The 20,183-nt window shown below is 45.2% G+C and overlaps 1 protein-coding gene across 3 annotated transcripts in view; it reads right to left on the reverse strand.

The window, feature by feature from the left end:
- EFNB2 (ephrin B2) overlaps positions 1-18,408 on the reverse strand; it is a 57,262-nt gene extending 38,854 nt beyond the window's left edge. Inside the window, exon 1 of one of the 3 annotated variants that reach the window (XM_081198601.1) lies at positions 17,450-18,408. In XM_081198601.1, the coding sequence (XP_081054727.1) occupies positions 17,450-17,577 (128 nt within the window). In that variant the 5' untranslated portion in view covers positions 17,578-18,408. Of the gene's footprint in view, positions 1-16,533; positions 16,770-17,449 lie in introns of those variants that run through there. The other 2 variants (XM_081198600.1, XM_081198602.1) reach the window with 2 other exon arrangements.
- Between the last annotated feature and the right edge of the window lie 1,775 nt (positions 18,409-20,183).

The raw sequence follows: 20,183 nt of genomic DNA on the forward strand, positions 1-20,183 counted from the left end.
TAGGCTGTCAAACGCTGTGTTTTGAAGCATTAGAGTAATTGCCAAAGATGCAAACCGTAAGGATGGTGAGTCAATTCATTTCAAGCAGCTACAGAACAAGTCAGTGACTAGGGGGTTAAACAGAAATCACCTGCCTTTGTATAGGCACATCCACACTTGGGGGTCTTTCCTGTTATTTCAGGCAAACCTACTTTCGGACATTTCCAAGGCAAAACAGTAGAGGCCGGTTTGTTATAGTTACGGAAAGAAAGGCATAGCAAAGAGGCAATGTGCTGGGAGGCCACAAGGCTGCATTTGCAGAGTCTGAAGGGTAGAGTATGCTATTTCTCTCTCTCTCTCCCCCCCCCCCCCGCCAGATCTTTACATAGTGGCAAACAAACAAACAAATATTTTAATGCAAGTGCACAATGAATGAGAAACCTAAATTCTGAAAGCCTACAGCACCAAACCAGTTCAACAGCTCTGAAGTGTTACTTCGCTGTCAGGTCTGTATGTGTGGCCATGCCTCTGTAAACCACCTTTTTTTGACGACAAGACACTGAATCTACCGCCTAGCGACTAGCGGAAAACTACTAATTCATACTGACAATGGGAAAGAAGGCACTCCCTCCGTAAGTAACCTCGGATTCCATTTGACAAAAGCCATGTGTGCCTTTATATTTAAACTTTAATCCATTTCCTTCTGTCATCCTAAAATTACTAAACAAGTCACAATAATATTAAATTTCACTGCCTACAGCACTGTGCAACCGAACCTGCACTGCAATGAAAGCAGACTCCCTTTCGATATAAAGACTGACATTCTGTTTTGTAGCCACAACATACAGGAAGAGCTTGATGCTGCATGTGTTCGCATGCACACTATTCAAAATATACTGCACAGATCGTTTTATGGCTATTCTGTCTAAATAATGGCAGCAAATTTGCCAAAACAGTACCTAAAATAAAATAAAAATACTCTGCACCATAACTTGCTGCAAAGATATATATATATCTTGACTCAAGAGAATTCTTGTGGGAGCTCTGCAATCTGGGAAGCAGGAAACGCCCTTTCCTTGCAAAGATGTAAAGATTTAAGTGTGTAAGAAGAGAGAGTGGAGAGTAAGCCTAGCAAGCACCTCTTTTCAAAAGTTCTGAATCTCAGCTCTTTCCAAGCTTGCAGAGAGACCAGCTGGTATCTGCCAGAGTGCACTTTTTAAAGGGCACCATAAATCACAAGCCCAAGCTGGTAGAGACAATGCAAGAAGACTGTGGCAGTCTAGCAGAAGCTCAGCGTCCCCGATTCAGAAATCCCATTTTCAAGATGTAAGAGTGTAAGGAGGCAACCCTTAAAAGTTTTGAGACTCCTTCCTCTTAATTACAATTTGTCAGCACCTGTGCAGTCTTGTTCTGAGTCACACAGCAAGAACAAAAGAGGGTGGGGACTTCCTTTGGCTGGAATGTTCAAGCACTGACTATGTGTCAGAAGAGATACTGGTTTTGCTGTTCCTTGAGAGAAAGAGAGCATGTGGTTTTTGCCTAGTTGAAGAAACCACAAGCTTCCTTAAAGCACACTTGTTTTCAAGCTGGGATGTGTAGCACCAGTCATTTCTAACAATGGCAGTGTCAGCAGTTGTGGCCAATTCACACCAAAACTTACTTTCCCCTGGCCCTATGCAAACTGATTATTGCAGTCGCCTCGTAATACCACACTTGTGAATACTAGGCCCAAAAGATACACACAGTCACAAGCCTCAAAAAAATTAAAATTGCAGGGTTCAGCCAGTACAGAAATCAAGCTTCTTTTTACCTGAAGAAGGGTGCTCATCATGCAGATCTCCTGAGGTAATTGAGAATGTGCATATATAAAGTGAATGAATCAACCTCAAATCCGTTTCACGCAAATTTTAGAATTTACATGTAGAGTTCCCAAACATCTTTGTGTCAAAGTATTCCCATTCAAACAGTTTATTCATCGTCAACTTTAAAAAACACACGCCAAAAAACACTGTAGGGAAGATTTGTTAGGAAAGAGAACCCCCCCCCCCAAAAAAGAAACCCAAATCTAAATCCCTCATGTGCAATCTTGATCTAATCCAGTTTCCTAGTCAGGGAATTTACTACAACTTTGGCAGAAGAAATGTGAAAAGGATTGCAAGATGGAACAAAAAGGTTGTCTGTAAAAGCGAAAATAAATAAAGAACATGGTGTTTATTATAGCCCGCCATCTATACAACCACGGAACACACCAGCACCACAATTCACCTTGTATCCCGTGGTGCTGTGTTAGGCACTGACACACACCTAATATACAAGCAAGCACCTCACAGTTTGGGCTGCATAGTTCGCTGGGACCCAAAATTAGTGCTTCACACACAGGAAAAACACAAACCTCCATTAGCTTTTTCATGTGCGGCTACCCAAGTACTTTGACAAGAAACCATTTTAAACATTTTTAGGTGTACAGTGGTACCTCGGTTTAGGAACTTAATCCATTCCGGAAGTCCATTCTTAAACCAAAACTGTTCTCAAATCAAGGCACGCTTTCCCTAATGAGACCTCCCGCTGCCGGTGCCCTTCCACTGTTCGGATTCAGTTCTTAGACCGAGGTAAAGTTCTCAAACCAAGACACTGTTTCGGGTTTTGCAGAGTTTGCAAACCAAATTGTTCTTAACCGGACTGTTTTTAAACCAAGGTATCACTGTACATGTAAAACAGCAGAAGTGTAAATCTAAAAACACCAAGAATACGCCCACAGATGCACCCAGAATATATTTAACACCGTAGACTGCTAGAAGCCAAAAATGAACAACAAAAACATTTGAGGCCATCGGAGTATGTATACTCTCACTGAAGACTTGTCCAATATGGAATCCTTGTGATGCCCAATTATGGTGGCTCAAAAAGGACAAAGTCAGTTCATTATTGCACACAGGCCAGGGCTAATGAAAACAATGGCTTCGTGTCACAATTCCTGTGTGTGGGTGAGGGAGAACAGAATTGGGTCCACCGGAAAAACCTTCTACTGAGCCTATTTTTGACTCCTCCTGTCCTGCCAAGTGTTTATCTAGAACCATCTCTCCCAAGGGTGTGAGGCAAATTAGGCAGTGACTCAGGCACAGGAGTTGTGCATATGGACGCAGGTGTGTGGTGCTTTGCATCTGGGTGATAAAAGCCTATGGTGTGTGCCAGTGAACAGAATTTGGTCAGTAGGCCTAACCTATTCCACCCACCCATCCAGTCTCTGTGGGCTAAGTTTGAAAGGAAGGGGTCACCCATGGGAGTAGCCAGAATCTTATGGGGGGGCAGAACTCTTGTTAGGGGGACAGTTGATTGGTCAGTTTGTTAAGTATATCTATTGCTTTAATTGGCTAAGCCCATGGGGTCACCCACATTTCAATCGCCTCAGATCACAATGATGTTTTCTCTATACCCAGGCCTTTGGCTGATTAACATTCTATGGCCTTTTAAATGTGTTTGTGGGAAGGGGGTTATTGTATTAGGCGTTCTCATTTTATATTTTTATACTGGTGGCAACCATTTTAAGTGGGTCCAAATGATACGCAGGCCCTTTGGGGGACAGAATGGGACATGCTTATATTGTGTATTGTGAACCACCCAGTGATCTTCAGAGGAAGGGATATACAGTCATACCCTCAGAAGTCAAACAGAATCCGTTCCGGAAGTCCATTCAACTTCCAAAACATTTGACTTCCAAATTGGAAGCCGCGGAAGCCCCAGCAGACGTTCGGCTTCCGAAAGAATATTCAAAAACCGGAACACTCACTTCCGGTTTTTGATCATTTGGGAGCCGAGATACAACTGTATACGGATTTAATAAATAATAATAATGATGATGGCACCAGGTGCATAGCTGTCAACGTTTCCCATTTTTTAAGGGAAATTCCCTTATTCCAAATAGGATTCCTCACAAGAAAAGGGAAAAGTTGACAGCTATGACCAGATGACATGTTTTTGCCCATGCAGTTGACAAGTGTCAACAATCAGGTGACTGTTGCTGCTTGCAATGAGCTGCTCATGGTGTGAACTCAATGGAACTAACTTCCAGGTAGATGGTGCATAGGACTGTGCTGCTAAAACAAAAACAAAAACCCTTCTCTCACACAGCTTGGCTGCCTTGCCAGCCAACATGATTTTCCCTGCTCAGCTCACTAATAAAATCTAGAATTACCTTGAGAAAAGAAAAAGAGGGGGGTGGAGATAAAGGTTAAGCTCTGTAGAGTGACTAAACCAGACTGCTCCTGAAATAAAACTGAAAATTAATTAAATGTGAAGAAAACAACTGGAGTGTGGACAGGAGACGCAAAAGGACGGCAGAGCCCCTCGCAGGAGTCAAGGTGATGCTAATGCCAAATGGCAATTTTGCCCACTGAGGCATACAAATCAACCGCTGCTTGGGCACCAGTTAAACAGATGGTAAGCACCAGCCGAAGTAGACCTGTAGTGAAGATACTTCACTCAATGAGAGCCAACAGTACAGCGATGTGCAGATTTAACTACAGGACTGCCCAGACTCCTTGAACCCCACTTGCCAAAGCAGGTAAGCTTTAATGAAGGTTTTGATGTTCAGGAGTGAACTGTGCTAGCTTGTTGCAAAACGAAGTCGATTTGTTTGCTTCCTCTTTTCCATGTCAAATGTGTGTTCAGGGCGAGGCCCAATAGCTCCTGCAGCAGCACATCACAGCTAGTGACATTATGCTGGCATTGTGAACTGGCGCTCTGCAGAACGGCTACCCTGCTAGAGCAGCAAGAATTCCAACTGGCAAAATGGCATGGCACCCCGTGGCGCATGGCTGGGTAATCGAGAAAGGGACACAACTCATTCTAGGGTTCACAAACTCAGTCGCTTCCAATGCCATGAAGGATCCACACACAAAAAACAACCCTTCTCTCAAGAGTTGTCTGTGAAATGAAGTAACTTGAAACCAAAGGACATTTCACTATGTTGGAATTTACAGAAGCAAGAGGAGACCTTTCTCCTGCCTCTGAGACCTCTGGTAAGAATAGTGGGCTTGTGGTGAAAAGAATCACTTTGCACAATAGGAAATGGGGAAGGGGCTCTTGTGGTTTCTGCCTTCGCCCCAGCATGGTTAAGACTCATCAAAGGTAGCATGCGCAAAACATTTTGGTCAGCATGGAATTCTGCACCAAAGGAAACGTCCATGCCCAAGTACATATTCACTGCATCTGTGCACATCCATTGCCTCAATAGTATTCTCCCACCCCCCAATGCATTCCCCCATACCAGGGCTAGGGGAACTTTCGGCCCACCAAGTCTCTCCATTTGGCCCATTATGCCATTTTGCTAAGTCACTCCTACCTAACTTCAGCGGGGGACCTACATTTTGGGGGCCCTGAATTGTTACGGGGGCCCCTTCGCAATCAGCATCAAGGTCTAGGTAATCACGGTTCAGTGGGATTGTTCCACAACAGATCACCACATTTTAAAAAATGTAACTACTACATCTCCAATTTTGATTAAACTTGCTCTACTGAATTATCTCATATAACATGAAGCACGTTTGCAAAAATACTCTTTTTCTGGTTTTTCTAGCAAGCTGCGCACCTACAGTTTCATCCTCTGAGAGCTTCCTTGCAATGTCATTTTCTAGAGACAATGTGCATAAAGAATTTAAGCACTCTTCAGCAGAACAGCCAACTTAACCACGACACTCTACCTTTACATCTATGCTCCACACTCTCAAACTTTGGGATTGTTGAAATATATACATAAAAAATTTAATCAATATGAGTTGTGCTTTGAGAGAGGCTTCGGACGAAGCCTTCAGAAGTTGTTCTCAAAGTGCAACCTTGCCCTGCGCTTTGAACAAGCTTATGAGGACCCCCGTGGGCAAAAACTGGTGCCTGATGTTATTGCAATGTTGGGTGATTTGATGGGTGGGCAGCTCCTCCCACTTGTCAAACTTGGCCCATGAAGGGGTGGGAAGACAACAGTCTGGCCTGCCTGGCTAAAAAATATTCCTGCCCTCCAGCCCTGTGCCAAATTTAGATGGGAAGCACCGCAGGTAGGGAACTGACTTTTCTTGCTTATGTTGCAACATTTCACAATGCTGTTTATTTTAGTTATACACAGGCTGCCCAGTAACATCAGTTCTCAATTCAAACTGCCTCAAGCAGTGGCGAAAGGGAGTAAAGATGTTTTAAATATATGTAAATCTTTTAAATATACAGTATAGGCATGCCTTGCAAAATTTGATTTGAGTCCTGTGGGCAACACCCCCTCTGGTGAATTCTCTCCCTGTATACCTCCAGATCGGACGCAGGTGGCGCTGTGGGTTAAACCACAGAGCCTAGGACTTGCCGATCAGAAGGTCAGCGGTTTGAATCCCCGCGACCGGGTGAGCTCCAGTTGCTTGGTCCGTGCTCCTGCCAGCCTAGCAGTTCGAAAGCACATCAAAGTGCAAGTAGATAAAGAGGTACCGCTCCTGCAGGAAGGTAAACGGCGTTTCCATGCGGTGCTCTGGTTCGCCAGGAGTGGCTTAGTCATGCTGGCCAAATGACCCGGAAGCTGTACGCTGGCTCCCTCGGCCAATAAACCGAGATGAGCGTCGCAACCCCAGAGTCGGCCATGACTGGACCTAATGGTCAGGGGTCCCTTTACCTTTATACCTCCAGATCACCCCAACAACAACAACAGAAAGAAAAATAGAAACTGCATGTACACATGCTTTACTTTCCCATGAGATCTGGGTTAAAGCTTTATCTGGTATGATGAAAATGTACCTAGAAAGAGGTGGAAGAGAACTTCACTCTTCCAACTTCCACCTTTAACTGTACACTTTTCATTAGTGGAGGGGGTGCTAAGACACTATGCAGGTGCCAGTTGAAGGCCTCATGGGCATCATGTTGGCTAACCCCATCAATAATGTGATATATAAATAAGAATACGTACATCCCAATTTGTTATTGGATTACTGTAGACAACTACCAGGATAGACTTAAGTCTTATTTTGAGGCATTGGATTTTGCTGAATACAAAACGTTCTGGACACATCTGGCTGTTCCGCTCCCACAATTGGCAGGAGTTTCTATATCCAGAATAGAATGGTGTGTTCCGAAGGGTCTCTAATTCTAAAAGGGCACACACAAGCTTTTAATAGAAGTCAAGCTGGATGTTATCCGTAAGTTTCCCCCACAGCTTCAGAAGAAGGGTCATCAGTCCGATGCGATTTATTAACCAAGGATTAATAATGCAGCACAAACCTGACACTGATAGCTGGAAGATCCTAGAGGATGTGACCCTGGGGTTTATTCTTGTCTATTCCTTTTAATAGCTCTGCAGTTTCGCAAGTGTTGTATAAACTCTTTGGGCACAATGAGGAGAAATAAACCCATCAGCTTCATTCTGGGCAAGAAGCAGCTATATGAAGGCAACTTTTTCAAACCTTAAAATATGGCATTTTGCTGCTTCCAGGTTAAAGCCAAGTTACAGGGAACCAGGCAGAGGGCCTTCTTGGTAGTGGCACCCACCCGTGAAACGCCCTCCCACCAGATATCAAAGAGAAAAACTACCAGACTTTTAGAAGACATCTGAAGGCAGGCCTGTTTAGGGACCCTTTTAATGTTTGATGCACTGCTGTATTTTAATATTTTGTTGGAAACCTCCCAGATGGGTGGGGTATAACTAAAATAAAATAATAATAATAATATAAACATTAAGTAGTCTGCTACGTGTATGTTTTGTTTACACATTACTCTGTAAAGGTCCACCAAAATGAGGCAACCACGCAGGTACACTTGACTAGGAATAAAAACAAACTTTCACTGCTCCACTCACCCTGCTACCTTCTAACTGTTACCACTAGATACAGGTCAAAGATGTCCAGGTGTTGTGTTGCACTTTTACAGAAAGCAAGCAAAGGGGGAATCTGCAGCAATGTTCGCAATGTTCCCTCTGCTGTAATCTTAGTGTAGACACGCTACACAGGACATGGATACTGCACCATTTATCAAATCCACTCAAGTTCTTTTTTTTTTAGTTAAACTGGCTACTTTGTACTACATATTAGCTATGTTATAACTCCTGTGAAGTAAATTGCAACAGCTGCAAATCAGCAGGAAACTGAATTTCAACTCCTTAAATACTGTAAACTTTTTAGGAGCTGATCCAGCTTTTCTTTTCTTTTTTTGCTTTTAACCCAACTCCTAATGTATTTCCAATTATTCTAATGGGAGATGACTTGAGGACTTAATTACGCATGTCTTTTGAAAGATGATGTAACAATGTGTTAATGATAATGTTTCTTTTAATGGATTGGATAACCCAAAGTGCTCTCAGAGATTGGACGAAAGCAACCTGTGCAATCTGGGTCTAAATATCTGATGCAGTGAAGACCCAAGGTGGATGGGCTGGAGGGTACATTTAAGCATAGCAATGCTTCATCGCATCACCCATCGCATGCTGCAGACCCTTAATCTTTCAGCAGCATCATGACCAGAGTCACTTGGATCCAAGCTTCACATTAATTTCAACGCAAGTACGGAAATGCATTTATTAGACTGCTGTATGACTCTTGGGTACTCAATAGTTCAGAGGGGTATGTATTACAGGGGGGAAAACCATATTCCAAAAGGCCTGAATTGTGGCCTTTTACACAACACACATGCGTAAACACATATTTTATAAATATTTCTATATTTGGAGTCAAATCATTCCTTCTGAAATGGACAAAACATTTTGATTGCAAAGCAAAAGGTAAATTGACTGCTACAACATACTATCTCCAAAACTGAGTTGAGTTAGACCCAGATTTCCACTGACCTCAGAGGAATGCAATGGTAACATAATTCGGTATCATTAAAATGATGGCATGTCCAGCGTGCAGAAGTTATTCCGTGGGCTCTTAATGTAAAACAGTCTCAATTTATGGGTTTGTTTGTTTTAAAAGAAGGGAATGGACAAACTAGTGCCACAAAAATTTGCTGCTTTTAAGAGAAAAATTAGTTACAGCAACAGATCAAGCGCTAATGGCTTCCTTTGTGTGTTGTGAATATGCTTTGCAACAGAAAGCACTATCTCCCAGCTGCAAAATTTCATGTACTGCACTTGAAGACGTGTATACAGGTAAGTACAATGTTAAGATTTGCATCCACACTTGCTTTCAAGAGGGGATGACATAAAGAAGCCTGCTTGACGGCTACTGCACAGGAAGCACTTCATAAACAATTTCCTCTTCTCCTATGCAGTATTAAATGTGCACAGTTTTATCTGTGATGTTTCTGAAATGTGACATGACAGGTAGGTTCGAAAGCTAAATGTTGGATAATGGTTAGCAAACAAATGACATTGGTTCTTGCATTATTTCTTTAATCACTTTAACCCTTGTTCCAACAGAAAGGGTAAGGCCAGAGTAATTCAGCTGCTTCTTTTGTGATTTGCCTTCCATAAATATGCACCAGTCTGCATTTGAAAAGCTGAAGGAGGCCGCAAGCTTGCTGGACATTTATCATGCCCTGTTCCCTGTGAACAAGCAAATACTTTAGTTGAATAGCCCATTAGCAATCATTGTCAAATGCAGAATGCAAGGTGCTTGGATGTGACCAGCCTGTAAAGTAGAGGGCATTGCCCCTGAGCTTTGCATAGTATCTGCAGCAGAAATGGATATTTTGCTATAGATTTCTGAAGGTTAAGCTGGGACACTGGAGAACATCGCCGTGCATGAGACTTTAGACATTACACAAATACACTCAACCCTCACCAATGCATTTATTAAACCATATTAACTTTGAGCAGCATGTCAATTTTGGGTTTGGAAAAACGGTTATGGGTCAAAAGAATGTTTCAAAGAGGTTCTGCAAAAGGAAAGGAAAATGCTGCAAGTTTGGGGGGGGGGTGAAATCAGTTGGCTTTCTCTCAATATGCCAAAACTCTAAAGCGCAGTAACCCACAAAAACAACATATTACAGCTAGCCAGGAAGTGCTGACATGTGGGTTTTTGCCAAACTTACTCCATGATCTACTTTACACCAATTGCCTTTTGTTTTTCTACATATAGACTTACAATTTATTTGGCTTTTTCTATCATGCAGACAAGTGATAAAAGAAGGAGCTTCTCATCTGTAATATGGTGGCTCATTATGTAATAATAGTTGACTAGCTTTTGGCTTCTTTTTACTAACTGTGAGGGCTTTAGCAAGACAGGAGTCTTAAGTTATTTTATAAAGGGCAGTTAAAAGCAGATGTACTGAAGAATGCGTGCAGCAGCGAACCATTTCTTTTCTTACTTTTACAGCTACTACAAGCCCTAAGGATATATGGCAGTCAGCAGGGGTAAACTTCCTTTATGCTGGCCTAATTCCATTGAAATTAATGCAACAGAGTTTGATCCAACTGTTTCTAAAGTGAAGTAGGTCCACCGTGGAATTTGAGCTTCAAGCTTCAGCCCTTCAGAAATAAATGCCACCTGGATTAAGTGCTTCAAGTTTATTTGGGGTGTCTGGAAAAATGTAAAGAAGGATTTCTCCACTTCTTTTCTCTTCTCGGGGGTTGCGAAATAAGAAACAATTTTTTAAAAAAAAATATCTCCAGAAGGATCATCTGGCCAAGGGGAAAGGACAATGTGGAATGTTTATTTTAGCTTCTCCTGTGGTGTGTGAGCTGCAAGGGCCCTGTCTGAAAGATGGCTAGAATCAAAAGCCTTCTCTCTTTTCTTTTCAGATAACCTCAACGCCACCTATCCCCTCTGCTCTCTGTTCCTTGCCAGCATGTCCCTGCCTGAATATCCCAAATAGATTAAGGAAACAAACTCCCAAGTGCAGCTAATCCTACAGAATGACTGTCGCCGCTGGGCCAGGAGTTAAAAAGGAAAAACTTCTGCGCCAGAACAATTGCAGTGATCCGAAGTTTTAATCAGCCCAAATCTCGAGCAATAAAAAAGGCAGTAAATGAAATCTACCTTTACCATATTATACGCTACCAATGAGCAAGAACTGAGCAGCTTTTCTTTACTGCTTCAACCAGCCAGGCTACAAGTAGGCCTTTCATACTTCCTAATCCCAGCCCCCAAGTTTTTTTTTTTGCAATTCTCACATAATACCTTGCAGCCCCGAAGCAAGACCCTTAGTTTCTCCTTTCATAGACGTGTCATTTCTAACATCAAGCTAATCTATATGTTGCCATGGCACCCCCCTTTATCTGCCTTTACATCTTATGAGCTGCATGGATTTACCACATTATTTTTATCTGAAAGACAGAAAATGGTGGTTTTATTGCCATACAATCAGATTACCGCTGCTAGTTTCTCTATGCCTTTTTACCATACTTCAATCAAAGGGGATCACTTTCTTTATACCCTGCCCTTGATTTACATTACATCTGTAAAGGCCTAGTCTGGGTTGTAATCCCCTTATTAACTAGGAGCAGGGTTGATTTGCCTAAAAATAAAAGCAAATTGTGTCAGACCTTTTCACTTTGTTTTTGATTCGGAACTACAAAATGGATTACCAAAGAAATCTCCAGAGTTCACACGGCCGCTATACTACTGAATTTAAAATGAGAATTAAACAAGTTAAACAAGAGGGACCGTGTCAACGGTTTACATTTTCCATCATGGGTGAAGGGATGAATAGCGTTATGTCTTTGTCTGCACCAGCTTTGCAGAGAAACAATGGAGCCACGGGAATTCTCTTTCCAAGCAGTTCTTATACTGTCTTGGGCCATCACACACACACCCCCGGCAGTCTACTTTACATTTGCCAGATACAAATTGGGGGGGGGGGGGGAATCTATAACTTGAAAATATGAAAACATTTTAAGTTCCAAGCACGGCATTTAAAGTTATTAAGTTCCCGTGCTTTAATCAAAATGTTTAACCACTCAAGCCTTCCTAACATCATGCTAATGGCAAGTTTACATAAAGGCCATAAATGAATGGGGGGGGGAATGGAGTTCTGAATACTTATTTCCCAGAATATCATGTCTTTTGCTTGCATCAGTAAAGTTGTAAGTAGCCAAGCTTGTTTAAGACTAGATCTGTACCCATCTACCACAAAAACCCACATAATTGTAGCATCTCTAACAGACTTCCTAAAAGTGCAACATCTCACAGAGACTTATCCTGAGGTAAACTTTCTACCAATTTCCTACTCAAGAAATGTTTCCTGAGCAGAAAGTTGTTCTGTGGCCCTTAAAATAGGACAAAGGGTGGGGAGCGCCCTTTCCTATTATGACTTCACTTTCAAGTTTATATGATAGCAATTTGCCTTTACTGAACTGGCAATGTGATTCTAGACATGTCTAATCAAAAGTAGGTGCACTGAGTTTAACTGGACTTACTCCCAGGTAAGAACTTTACTTTAGAAGGCATACGGATAAGAGGCTTTGAGATGACTGCTGTAATTACAGCGATTTTGATTGTGACCGATCGTGTGTTCTAACTGACCGTAGAAAAACGACAGTCCAGAAATTTTCTAAGTGTCATGCAGATGTTTAAGAGAGTCACCAAATGTAAGATGTTAACGTCCTGCAAACATTGTAAGGAACGTACAGCATTTAAAGGCTGCCTTCCTATAGACATTTTACCTGGGAGTAAACCACACTGAATTGATTAAACATACCTAAATCCAGTGTAGCGTAGCAACATAGTGGTTAGTGTTCTCAGAACAGCACCTGGGAGACTCATGTTAAAATCCCCACTCAGCTACAAAGCTCAATGGTGATCCCAGACCTCTCAGCCTAACCTCAAAGGGTTGTTGTGAAGATAAGATGGTGGGTGAGAACCATGAACACTGACTTGAGCTTAGAGTGAGAATCAGAGTTGGAAGGAGCTCCTTGGAGGAAAGACACAGAATTACAAGCATGGTAAATAAATTAAGTTTTGCGCTGCCTGGGACTTTGCCTTTGAGCAGTAAGTGGCTAAATCGTGGCTTGGATTCAGAGATAGCCATGCTTACAATAGATCTTTTGAAGGCATGGCTAACTTCACGGCCATTGATTTCAGTGGGTCTACCCTACGCATGACATGTCTGGGATCCAACCCTATGTTTTAGATGAAATCTGAAAAAACAAAGTGTTTTGGTTTGATAAGTTCAGCTTGACTGGTACAAAGCACACCAGAAATAGCTGTTAAAAGGAACAGTCTTGGCTCACTCAGTGCTGGAAGTACTAGGCCACTGCCAGGCAAATTTTTATGAGCTTTGGCAGCCTAGTTAATGCAAAAAATACCTGAAAGGTTTTGGGGTATGCTACTTGCCTGCCCTATCAAAGAAGAGGCGTGCAAGTGTTCCATTTTCAGATTTGCTAGCTCAGAAGGAAGTACCCAACCATTTGATACATAATCCAGTGTGCGAGCCAGCTCCAAGCATCTTCATATATAATATATTGCGTTTCTCCAATGTAACTCTATAATGGTTAGGATTAAGAAGCAAAGCTCCAGGATTCCCAAATAAATCCTTGTCAAGTAGGAGTGCTTCCAAACGCGCTGCAAGATAGCATTTCAGCAAGCTCTTTATGCTCCAGTAGGCCGAGTTTTCTTGTGAAGCAAGACTGTCCATTACTTACAGTTTATCATCCTGACAAAATGCAAGGAATGGGGATGTGGCAGCACTAACAATTCACTCTATCCTTGGCACTTTGTCCCCTCCCCCCCCCCACTTCTCTATATTAAAACCGACAAGATTAACCCAAACACAAATTGCAGAGCACAGTTCAAGGGGCTATTCAGTCGGCAGTGAATGTGCATTTGTTTGCCTACAAAAAAAAAATAAGAATTTCACAAACAAACAATGAGAAGCAGGCTGGTTTTTGCCACTGAAAAGATGGCTTAAATTGGGCCATCAATTGTAGGCCGTTTTATCAGTCCTTGACAGGTTAGTGTTTACTCAGGCTAACTGTGGCGGATTTTTACGTGTAATAGGTTATCAGAGATATTATTTAGCTATTTGTTTGCCTTCCCTTGGTCAAATTACATCTTGCTAAGGAAAATAGTCCCAGGGTTGGCGGATAAAGAAAAATGATTAGCTGACAGAACTACTCCATTTAAGGGGTAAGGCAACATCAATTTAGCCAATGTTATTGATAAGGAAAGCTCCATCTACTTCAAACTAAAAGGTACTGAATAAACTGCAGTTTGTGGTTTGTACTATTAAGTTGGGCAGTTGTGGTCATGTTAGCTCCACTGAGGAAATTAGAGTGGAAGAAGGGAAATATCCTATGTTGAGAAGTGTCCCTGTAGTGAACTAAAAGTCAATTTTGCTATGCTTTCCTAGAACATGGGTTCCTCATTGTCTGAAGCCTTACAACATCAAAAGTGGCATCCAAGCAAAATATTCCTTTCCTCCTATCCTCCTGTCTTCTTGTCATCCCTTCCTTACCACCTGCTAAAAATTCTGGTCACTAAAGCAACTCACAGAGAAATCGCAGTTTAGGAGGCCATGAAGGATTTTGGATTACTTTCTTCTACAGTCTTATCACATATCCACTATGAGCCTGGCTAAAATTCTTTCTTTTATTGCTTCCCTGTATAACAGATATATGAATCGTAAACGGTTCGTATTTAACTTCATTAAATGAATTAAACACTTAATTCCGGGGCAGTTATCTTTGGAATTGGTCTTAACATTCTCCTGAGAAGTTACTGAGGTGGGAGGGAAGCTCTCCAGAAGACAACTGCATTTTATTTCCAATTTAATAAGGAAACATTAGCTATTCTTCTTCAGGCAGACAACAGTGATGAATTCTAAACTGAAATACGCTCTCTGAAAAGTGAAGATCCTGCCACCACTTATAGCAATACGAATAATGTACATTTGAAAATTTTCCTTAAGTGCAGGCCTCCACAAGGCCTATAAAAATCACAGGCCACAGCCATTTTTAAAGAGAGAGCGAGAGCGAGAGAGCACAAACCTCAGGTCACTTTTAGCATGCTTCTGCCAGTGTGCTGAGTAAGACTAATCTATTTGGGTAAACAAAATTTAAAATCACATCAGCGGACAAACAAGTACTACATTTTAAGTTGGGAATAAAAGCACAAGTAATTCAACTGTAGTCTTGATAAACGTTCGGCCTTTTATGAGTTTACGCAACAAGGGGAAGATGTTAGATAGAATTACTGCTTTGAGGGCAAGGCCACGCACTGTAAATAGCGACTCAGGCCATTTGAAAGCTTTCTGTAAAAAGGGGGGTGCGCCCTGAAGGCAGGTTAGGCCTGGAAGCAGCCAGAAGAATAATGACCACAGCACAGCAGAATACCGAATATATATTGGAAGAGTGACCTCTGTAGGAATAAAGCGATCACTAGACTGCAGCAGCAGGCGGGAGAATATGCCGTTCTCCTCTAAGGCTAAACTTAATGCTATCAGCTATGTGGGTTTTCGCACTCCCAACAAATACACACACACACACAATTAATTTCAAGAAATGCATCTTCCCCTTAAGAACAGGCACCTTCCTTGATTAAACACAAATGTCCTATCTGACATTTTCCAGGTTTGAGAGAGAACTGGAACAACAAGCTCAAATCCATAGTGTCAACTGCAAGTAAGGACAGTTTTCTGCACACAGAGACAGAGAGAGAGGGAGAGAGAGAGAAGCAATTTCTTTGTATGTCTGCCTAGGGAAGGGAAGAAAGCACCGCTGGGCTGAGATCCCGCTAAAGATGGACCAAGGCTCCTGCATTATAATGAAAACAAATGGCCCCTCTTTGCTTTTCCACATTAAAAAAAAAAAGCCCTGCATGTTATCAAGGTCCAGAAGCCTGCTCATAAATCTTCCTTTCCTTGGAAAAGGACAGGAAGAGAAATCTAAAAGGGAGTAGAAGAAAAATGGAGTCAGAATGTGATTTACCGAATAAACTCCTTTGGCTTTCTAGGTCTAAATCCAAACTTGCGTCATTTCACACGGAGCCTGCAAGCAACACACACAGCGCCCAACCGAAGAGCTATTTCGCACTTGTGAACCGGACCATTTCCTCAATGCGTTGCTCATTTAAAGGTATTTTAACAGCCGTTTGACCGTGTTTTATAGGAGAGCCTGTCTTCTGTTCACATCCAGCAAGCTTGCTCAGGTTTTATAGGCATGTTGTGCTCTGCTCATTTTGAATAAACTACTTCCTAAGACATCATTAAACAAGGCACCGTTATCACGTCTTCTCGAAAATTAATTCTCCAGATGAGGACACCGGCCAGACTTTCACTTGTACATCTTTCTCTCTCTCTCTCTCTCTCTCTCTCTCTCTCTCTCACACACACACACACACACTAACGAAGAAACCTGACCCTAAAGAGGCTTCTCAAAGTTTGAATAGTCAGTTTTATCTATAGTAAAACATCTTCCAAAGCAAGAGAAATCTCTCTTCCCAGAAGCCTCACTTTATTCCAAGTATACCTAAAGTTCACTATTTGCCGTCCACCGCTGCATGCATTTCATGGATTCACATGCTCCTGAAGTACAAACAGGCCAGGCCTTCTCCTAGTCTTTTTACCCAGAGGTTTTGATAGGTGGCACATAGAGATACGATCTTAAATCCACTGGAATCAAGGTGGAAACTCCTCTCAAACTCCCACCTTTTGCCTTACTGCATCAATGGTTTTCTGGAGAAACGATCTCAATCCACTCCAACAGTTATGCGTACAGACATGCTCTGACCCTGCTGGGGCCACCTCCATAATCTTTGTTCTGCATGGTTTAGTAATGGAAGGCCAGAAGTGAAAAAGCTGGGCTCATCATGACTCATCAGCCCTGTTCCCAAGGATCTAAGAGACTTCACTTCACCTAATGGTCAAGCTAACTGGGAGTTTATGTAGCAGTGGAGAGGGAACAGCTGGTGTATTCTGGCACCCTTCCCTACTTTCTCATGTGGCTCCTCACTCCACACCGCTGCAGCGCTGCCCTCAAGTAGACCCATTGTCAAAACTGTCTAAACTTCTGCCAGCTTCCTGGGCGCCACACAACCGGGTCCAAGAGGGTTGTTTTCTGGTTAGCTTTCCTTCCCGCAAAATCAGCGGCAGAATTAACACACAAGTGTCTTCCGCTGCGCTCCATTCATTCACACGAAAAACCCGAGAGGAGTACCCAGAGGGCAGGCTCAGGCTTCAACCTTCCCTTGTGGATCGGGGGAATCCGGTGCGTTTAGGATCGGTGATGTGCGCGCGCGCACGTAGCAAAAATAGCTGAGCCTTCCTCCTTTACGCACGCACGGGTACCAGAGAGAGAGAGCCTCGCCACCCGCTAACCAAGGCCCAGAGCTCCGCACTGTGCGCCCTGTAGAAGATGCAGGATCGGGCCACCTAGAAGGGCCAAGACTTTTCCTCCATTTGCTCCGAGAGCAGAACCGATCCCCAAGCGCACCCCAGACAGATCCTGCGGCCTGGCGAAAGGGCCTTGGGCGCGCGAGGGATGCCAGACGTGCCCACCCACCTGCCTGTCCTTGCGCACCGCCCCCCGTCCCCAAACCCCGGTCCGGGGAGAGATCCGGACTCCCCGCGCACTTACTTGGAGTTGGAGGAGTTCCAGTAGATGGGCTCGAGCACCAGCGAGCTGGCCAGCACCGTCCGGCACAAAAGCACCCAGATCCCCCAGCAGCACCTCCCGAACGGGGATCCCCCCCGGCGCGCTACCATGGTCGGGGGCGCTGCCGCCGCCGCCGGGTCCTGTCCCAAAGGCTCGCCAACTCCGCGGAGGAAGACGACGACGAGGGCGACGACGACGACCAGGCAAGCGAAGGCGGCGTCCACAATTCCTCCGCCAAGAAGAAGGAGCCACAACCACCAGCAGATCCCGGGCAGGGAAGGAGCTCGCCCTGCCGGCTCAGTGCGTCGGGCGCCCGGGAGCCGGCATGGAGGAGGAGGAGCCGCAATCCCCAACTGGAAGCGCCCGCCAAGGAGAGAGACGCCCGCCGCCGCCGCCGCCCCAAGGACCGGAGCGAAGGCCGGCAAGAGCACGGGAGAAAAGCGGCGGAACGCCCAAGTCCCCCGTCGGCGCGTCCTTGGCCGCCTCTATAAATCCACCTGGAGAAGGAGACGCAGCAGGTCCCGCCCGGCGCATCCACGGGGCTTCATCCTCTCCTTGGCCCGGGATGAGGGCAAAACCAACCCGCAAAAATAGGCAGCCTTCCTCCCGGCGTCCGAGGCAAGCGAGAAGGCTCCGGCGGGCTCCCAGCGCCCGCGCCGAAGACGACCAGGCGAGGCGAAGAGCTCACGGCTGGCGAAGGCGCACCGAGGAAGGCGCGCTCTCGCTCTCCGCAGCAGCCCCTTTTTTCTCTTTGCTTTCCCGCTTCTCTTTCCTTTCCCCCCTCAACTTCCCCTCGTCCCCGCGCTGTGGTCCGCTTCCTCCTCCTCCTTCTCCCCGCGCGGCTACAAGCGCTCCTCGCCGCGGGCTGCCGGACTTCCCCGCCGCGGACTCCTCGTTGGCTCCAGAGGCGAGAGTGAGGCTCCGAGCGCCGCGTCCTCGCTCCTCTCTATAAACGCGGCCACCCCCCTTCCCCGGCAACGGCGGCGCTGGTTGGGCGACGCCGCTGTCACTTACGCCAACCTCGCGCCCAGGCTCAGGCCCCGCATTCCGAAAGGGGCGGGACCTGCGCGCGAGGGGAGGGGGAGAGGTGGCGGGAGGGAGGGAGGGAAGGGCGGCGACAGGTAATCCAGTAGCTCCAGTCAGTCACCTCATAGGGTGGGGATCGTTATAGGTCGCAAACGCTCTTTCCCAGCCGAGTATTTTTAGTTTGAAAATAAAAGCGCACTTCGATTTTTGTTCCGTTTGAATTAAAATAAAAACCTTTGTTTTGAAGGCGTTGGGGGAGCGGAGGGCGGCTTCTTTGGGCCACCAAACTTTGAGGGAGGGACGGACCGGCGCTCCTCAGGCGGCTGGAGCGCAGCGCTCGCTGGGCCGAGCCGCCCCGCAATTCCACAGCGCCACGGCGCCGTATAACCCTCGCGAAAGTCCCTTGAGGACTACTGGCTTGAGAAGCTCGAAGCCTTAACTCCCCTCATGAGCCGCAGAGCGCGCCACAACCCCTCACACGCATTAGAGGAGGCCGTGACCGAAACTCCTGAGGCGAGCGGGCGACCCCGCCGAAACTCGGAGACACCTGAGCGCCGCTGGTTCCCAATGGAAACGAGGGGGTTCCTTTTGCTGAGGGCCGCCTCGTTCCCACTTCGGGAGGCTGCAAACGGGGCTTCCCCCTTCGGTTCTGGCTCATCCACTCGCATATCACCCCCCCAAAAAAAAACCCCACACGGGCCCCGGGGGTCTGAGGGCGCTCAAGAAGGGTGGCGTCTTTGGGTGGCGCGGCTTGGAAAGAGTGGAGCCCAGCTGAAAAATGGAAGCCCCCCATCCCCACGAGAGGGAAAGCGGAGCAGCAGCCCGCGGAGAGGGAGGCCCGACCCGGCAGCGCGGCAGGTTCCCCGGCTCCGCAAACCCGGCCGCCGCCAGGTCTGCGCTGCTAAGCGGAGCCGGCCTCCCTGCACAATTCCGTGGAGCCACAGCGCCCACTAGCGGCCGCGACGGTAACCGCAGCCGATTACAGCCGCGCTCGGGCGCTTCAACGGCGCGATCCTGAGCGCAGCTTTGCGCTGCAGTTGAATAGGGAGCCTTTCCATTCACACGCGCGCGCGCGCTTCATCTTGATTTTTTTTTTAAATTAAAAGCGGAGCTTTGGGGATTTGTTGGTGAAACGTCCTGCTTTCGATCACCTCTGCATCCCGGGATGCTGGCCAAAACCGAGAAGCGCGCCAGGGAAAATCCCACTTTCCCATATGTTCCGGATTAGAACTTTGCGTAGCGGGGCAGTTAGCAACCCGACATTACGTGGAATGATACGAATTGCAATGGATAGAACAATCAAGCAATTTCCCTGCAATGTTTCGAAGGAGATGCGGTCTCTAATCTGGCACGATCCGATCATTTTTGGATTGCCCTCTTATAAACATTTGGAGAGACTCAGCGAGCGAGGCCACAAACTGCTCTGTCAGAATTTAGAAGCTGGAAACTTTCTCCCAAGTTTGGAACATCAAAAACCAAAGACAGTAGAAAAGTTATCTTAAATCCATGCATATTTCTTTCTCCTGCCCGCCCTCCCCCCGCTTTAAAACTCATCCGTTTCTTCTCATTTGATTAAAACAACCCAAATATCTTAATATTTTGGGATGAAGAAACCCTTTTTTATTTTTAAGACAATTCTGGGTGGTGGGGAGGTGTATAAGAGTTTTGTTGGATTTTTTTATTTTTTTTA

The sequence above is a fragment of the Podarcis bocagei genome (assembly GCF_964188305.1).
Source record: "Podarcis bocagei genome assembly, chromosome: 6".
NCBI lineage: Eukaryota > Metazoa > Chordata > Lepidosauria > Squamata > Lacertidae > Podarcis > Podarcis bocagei.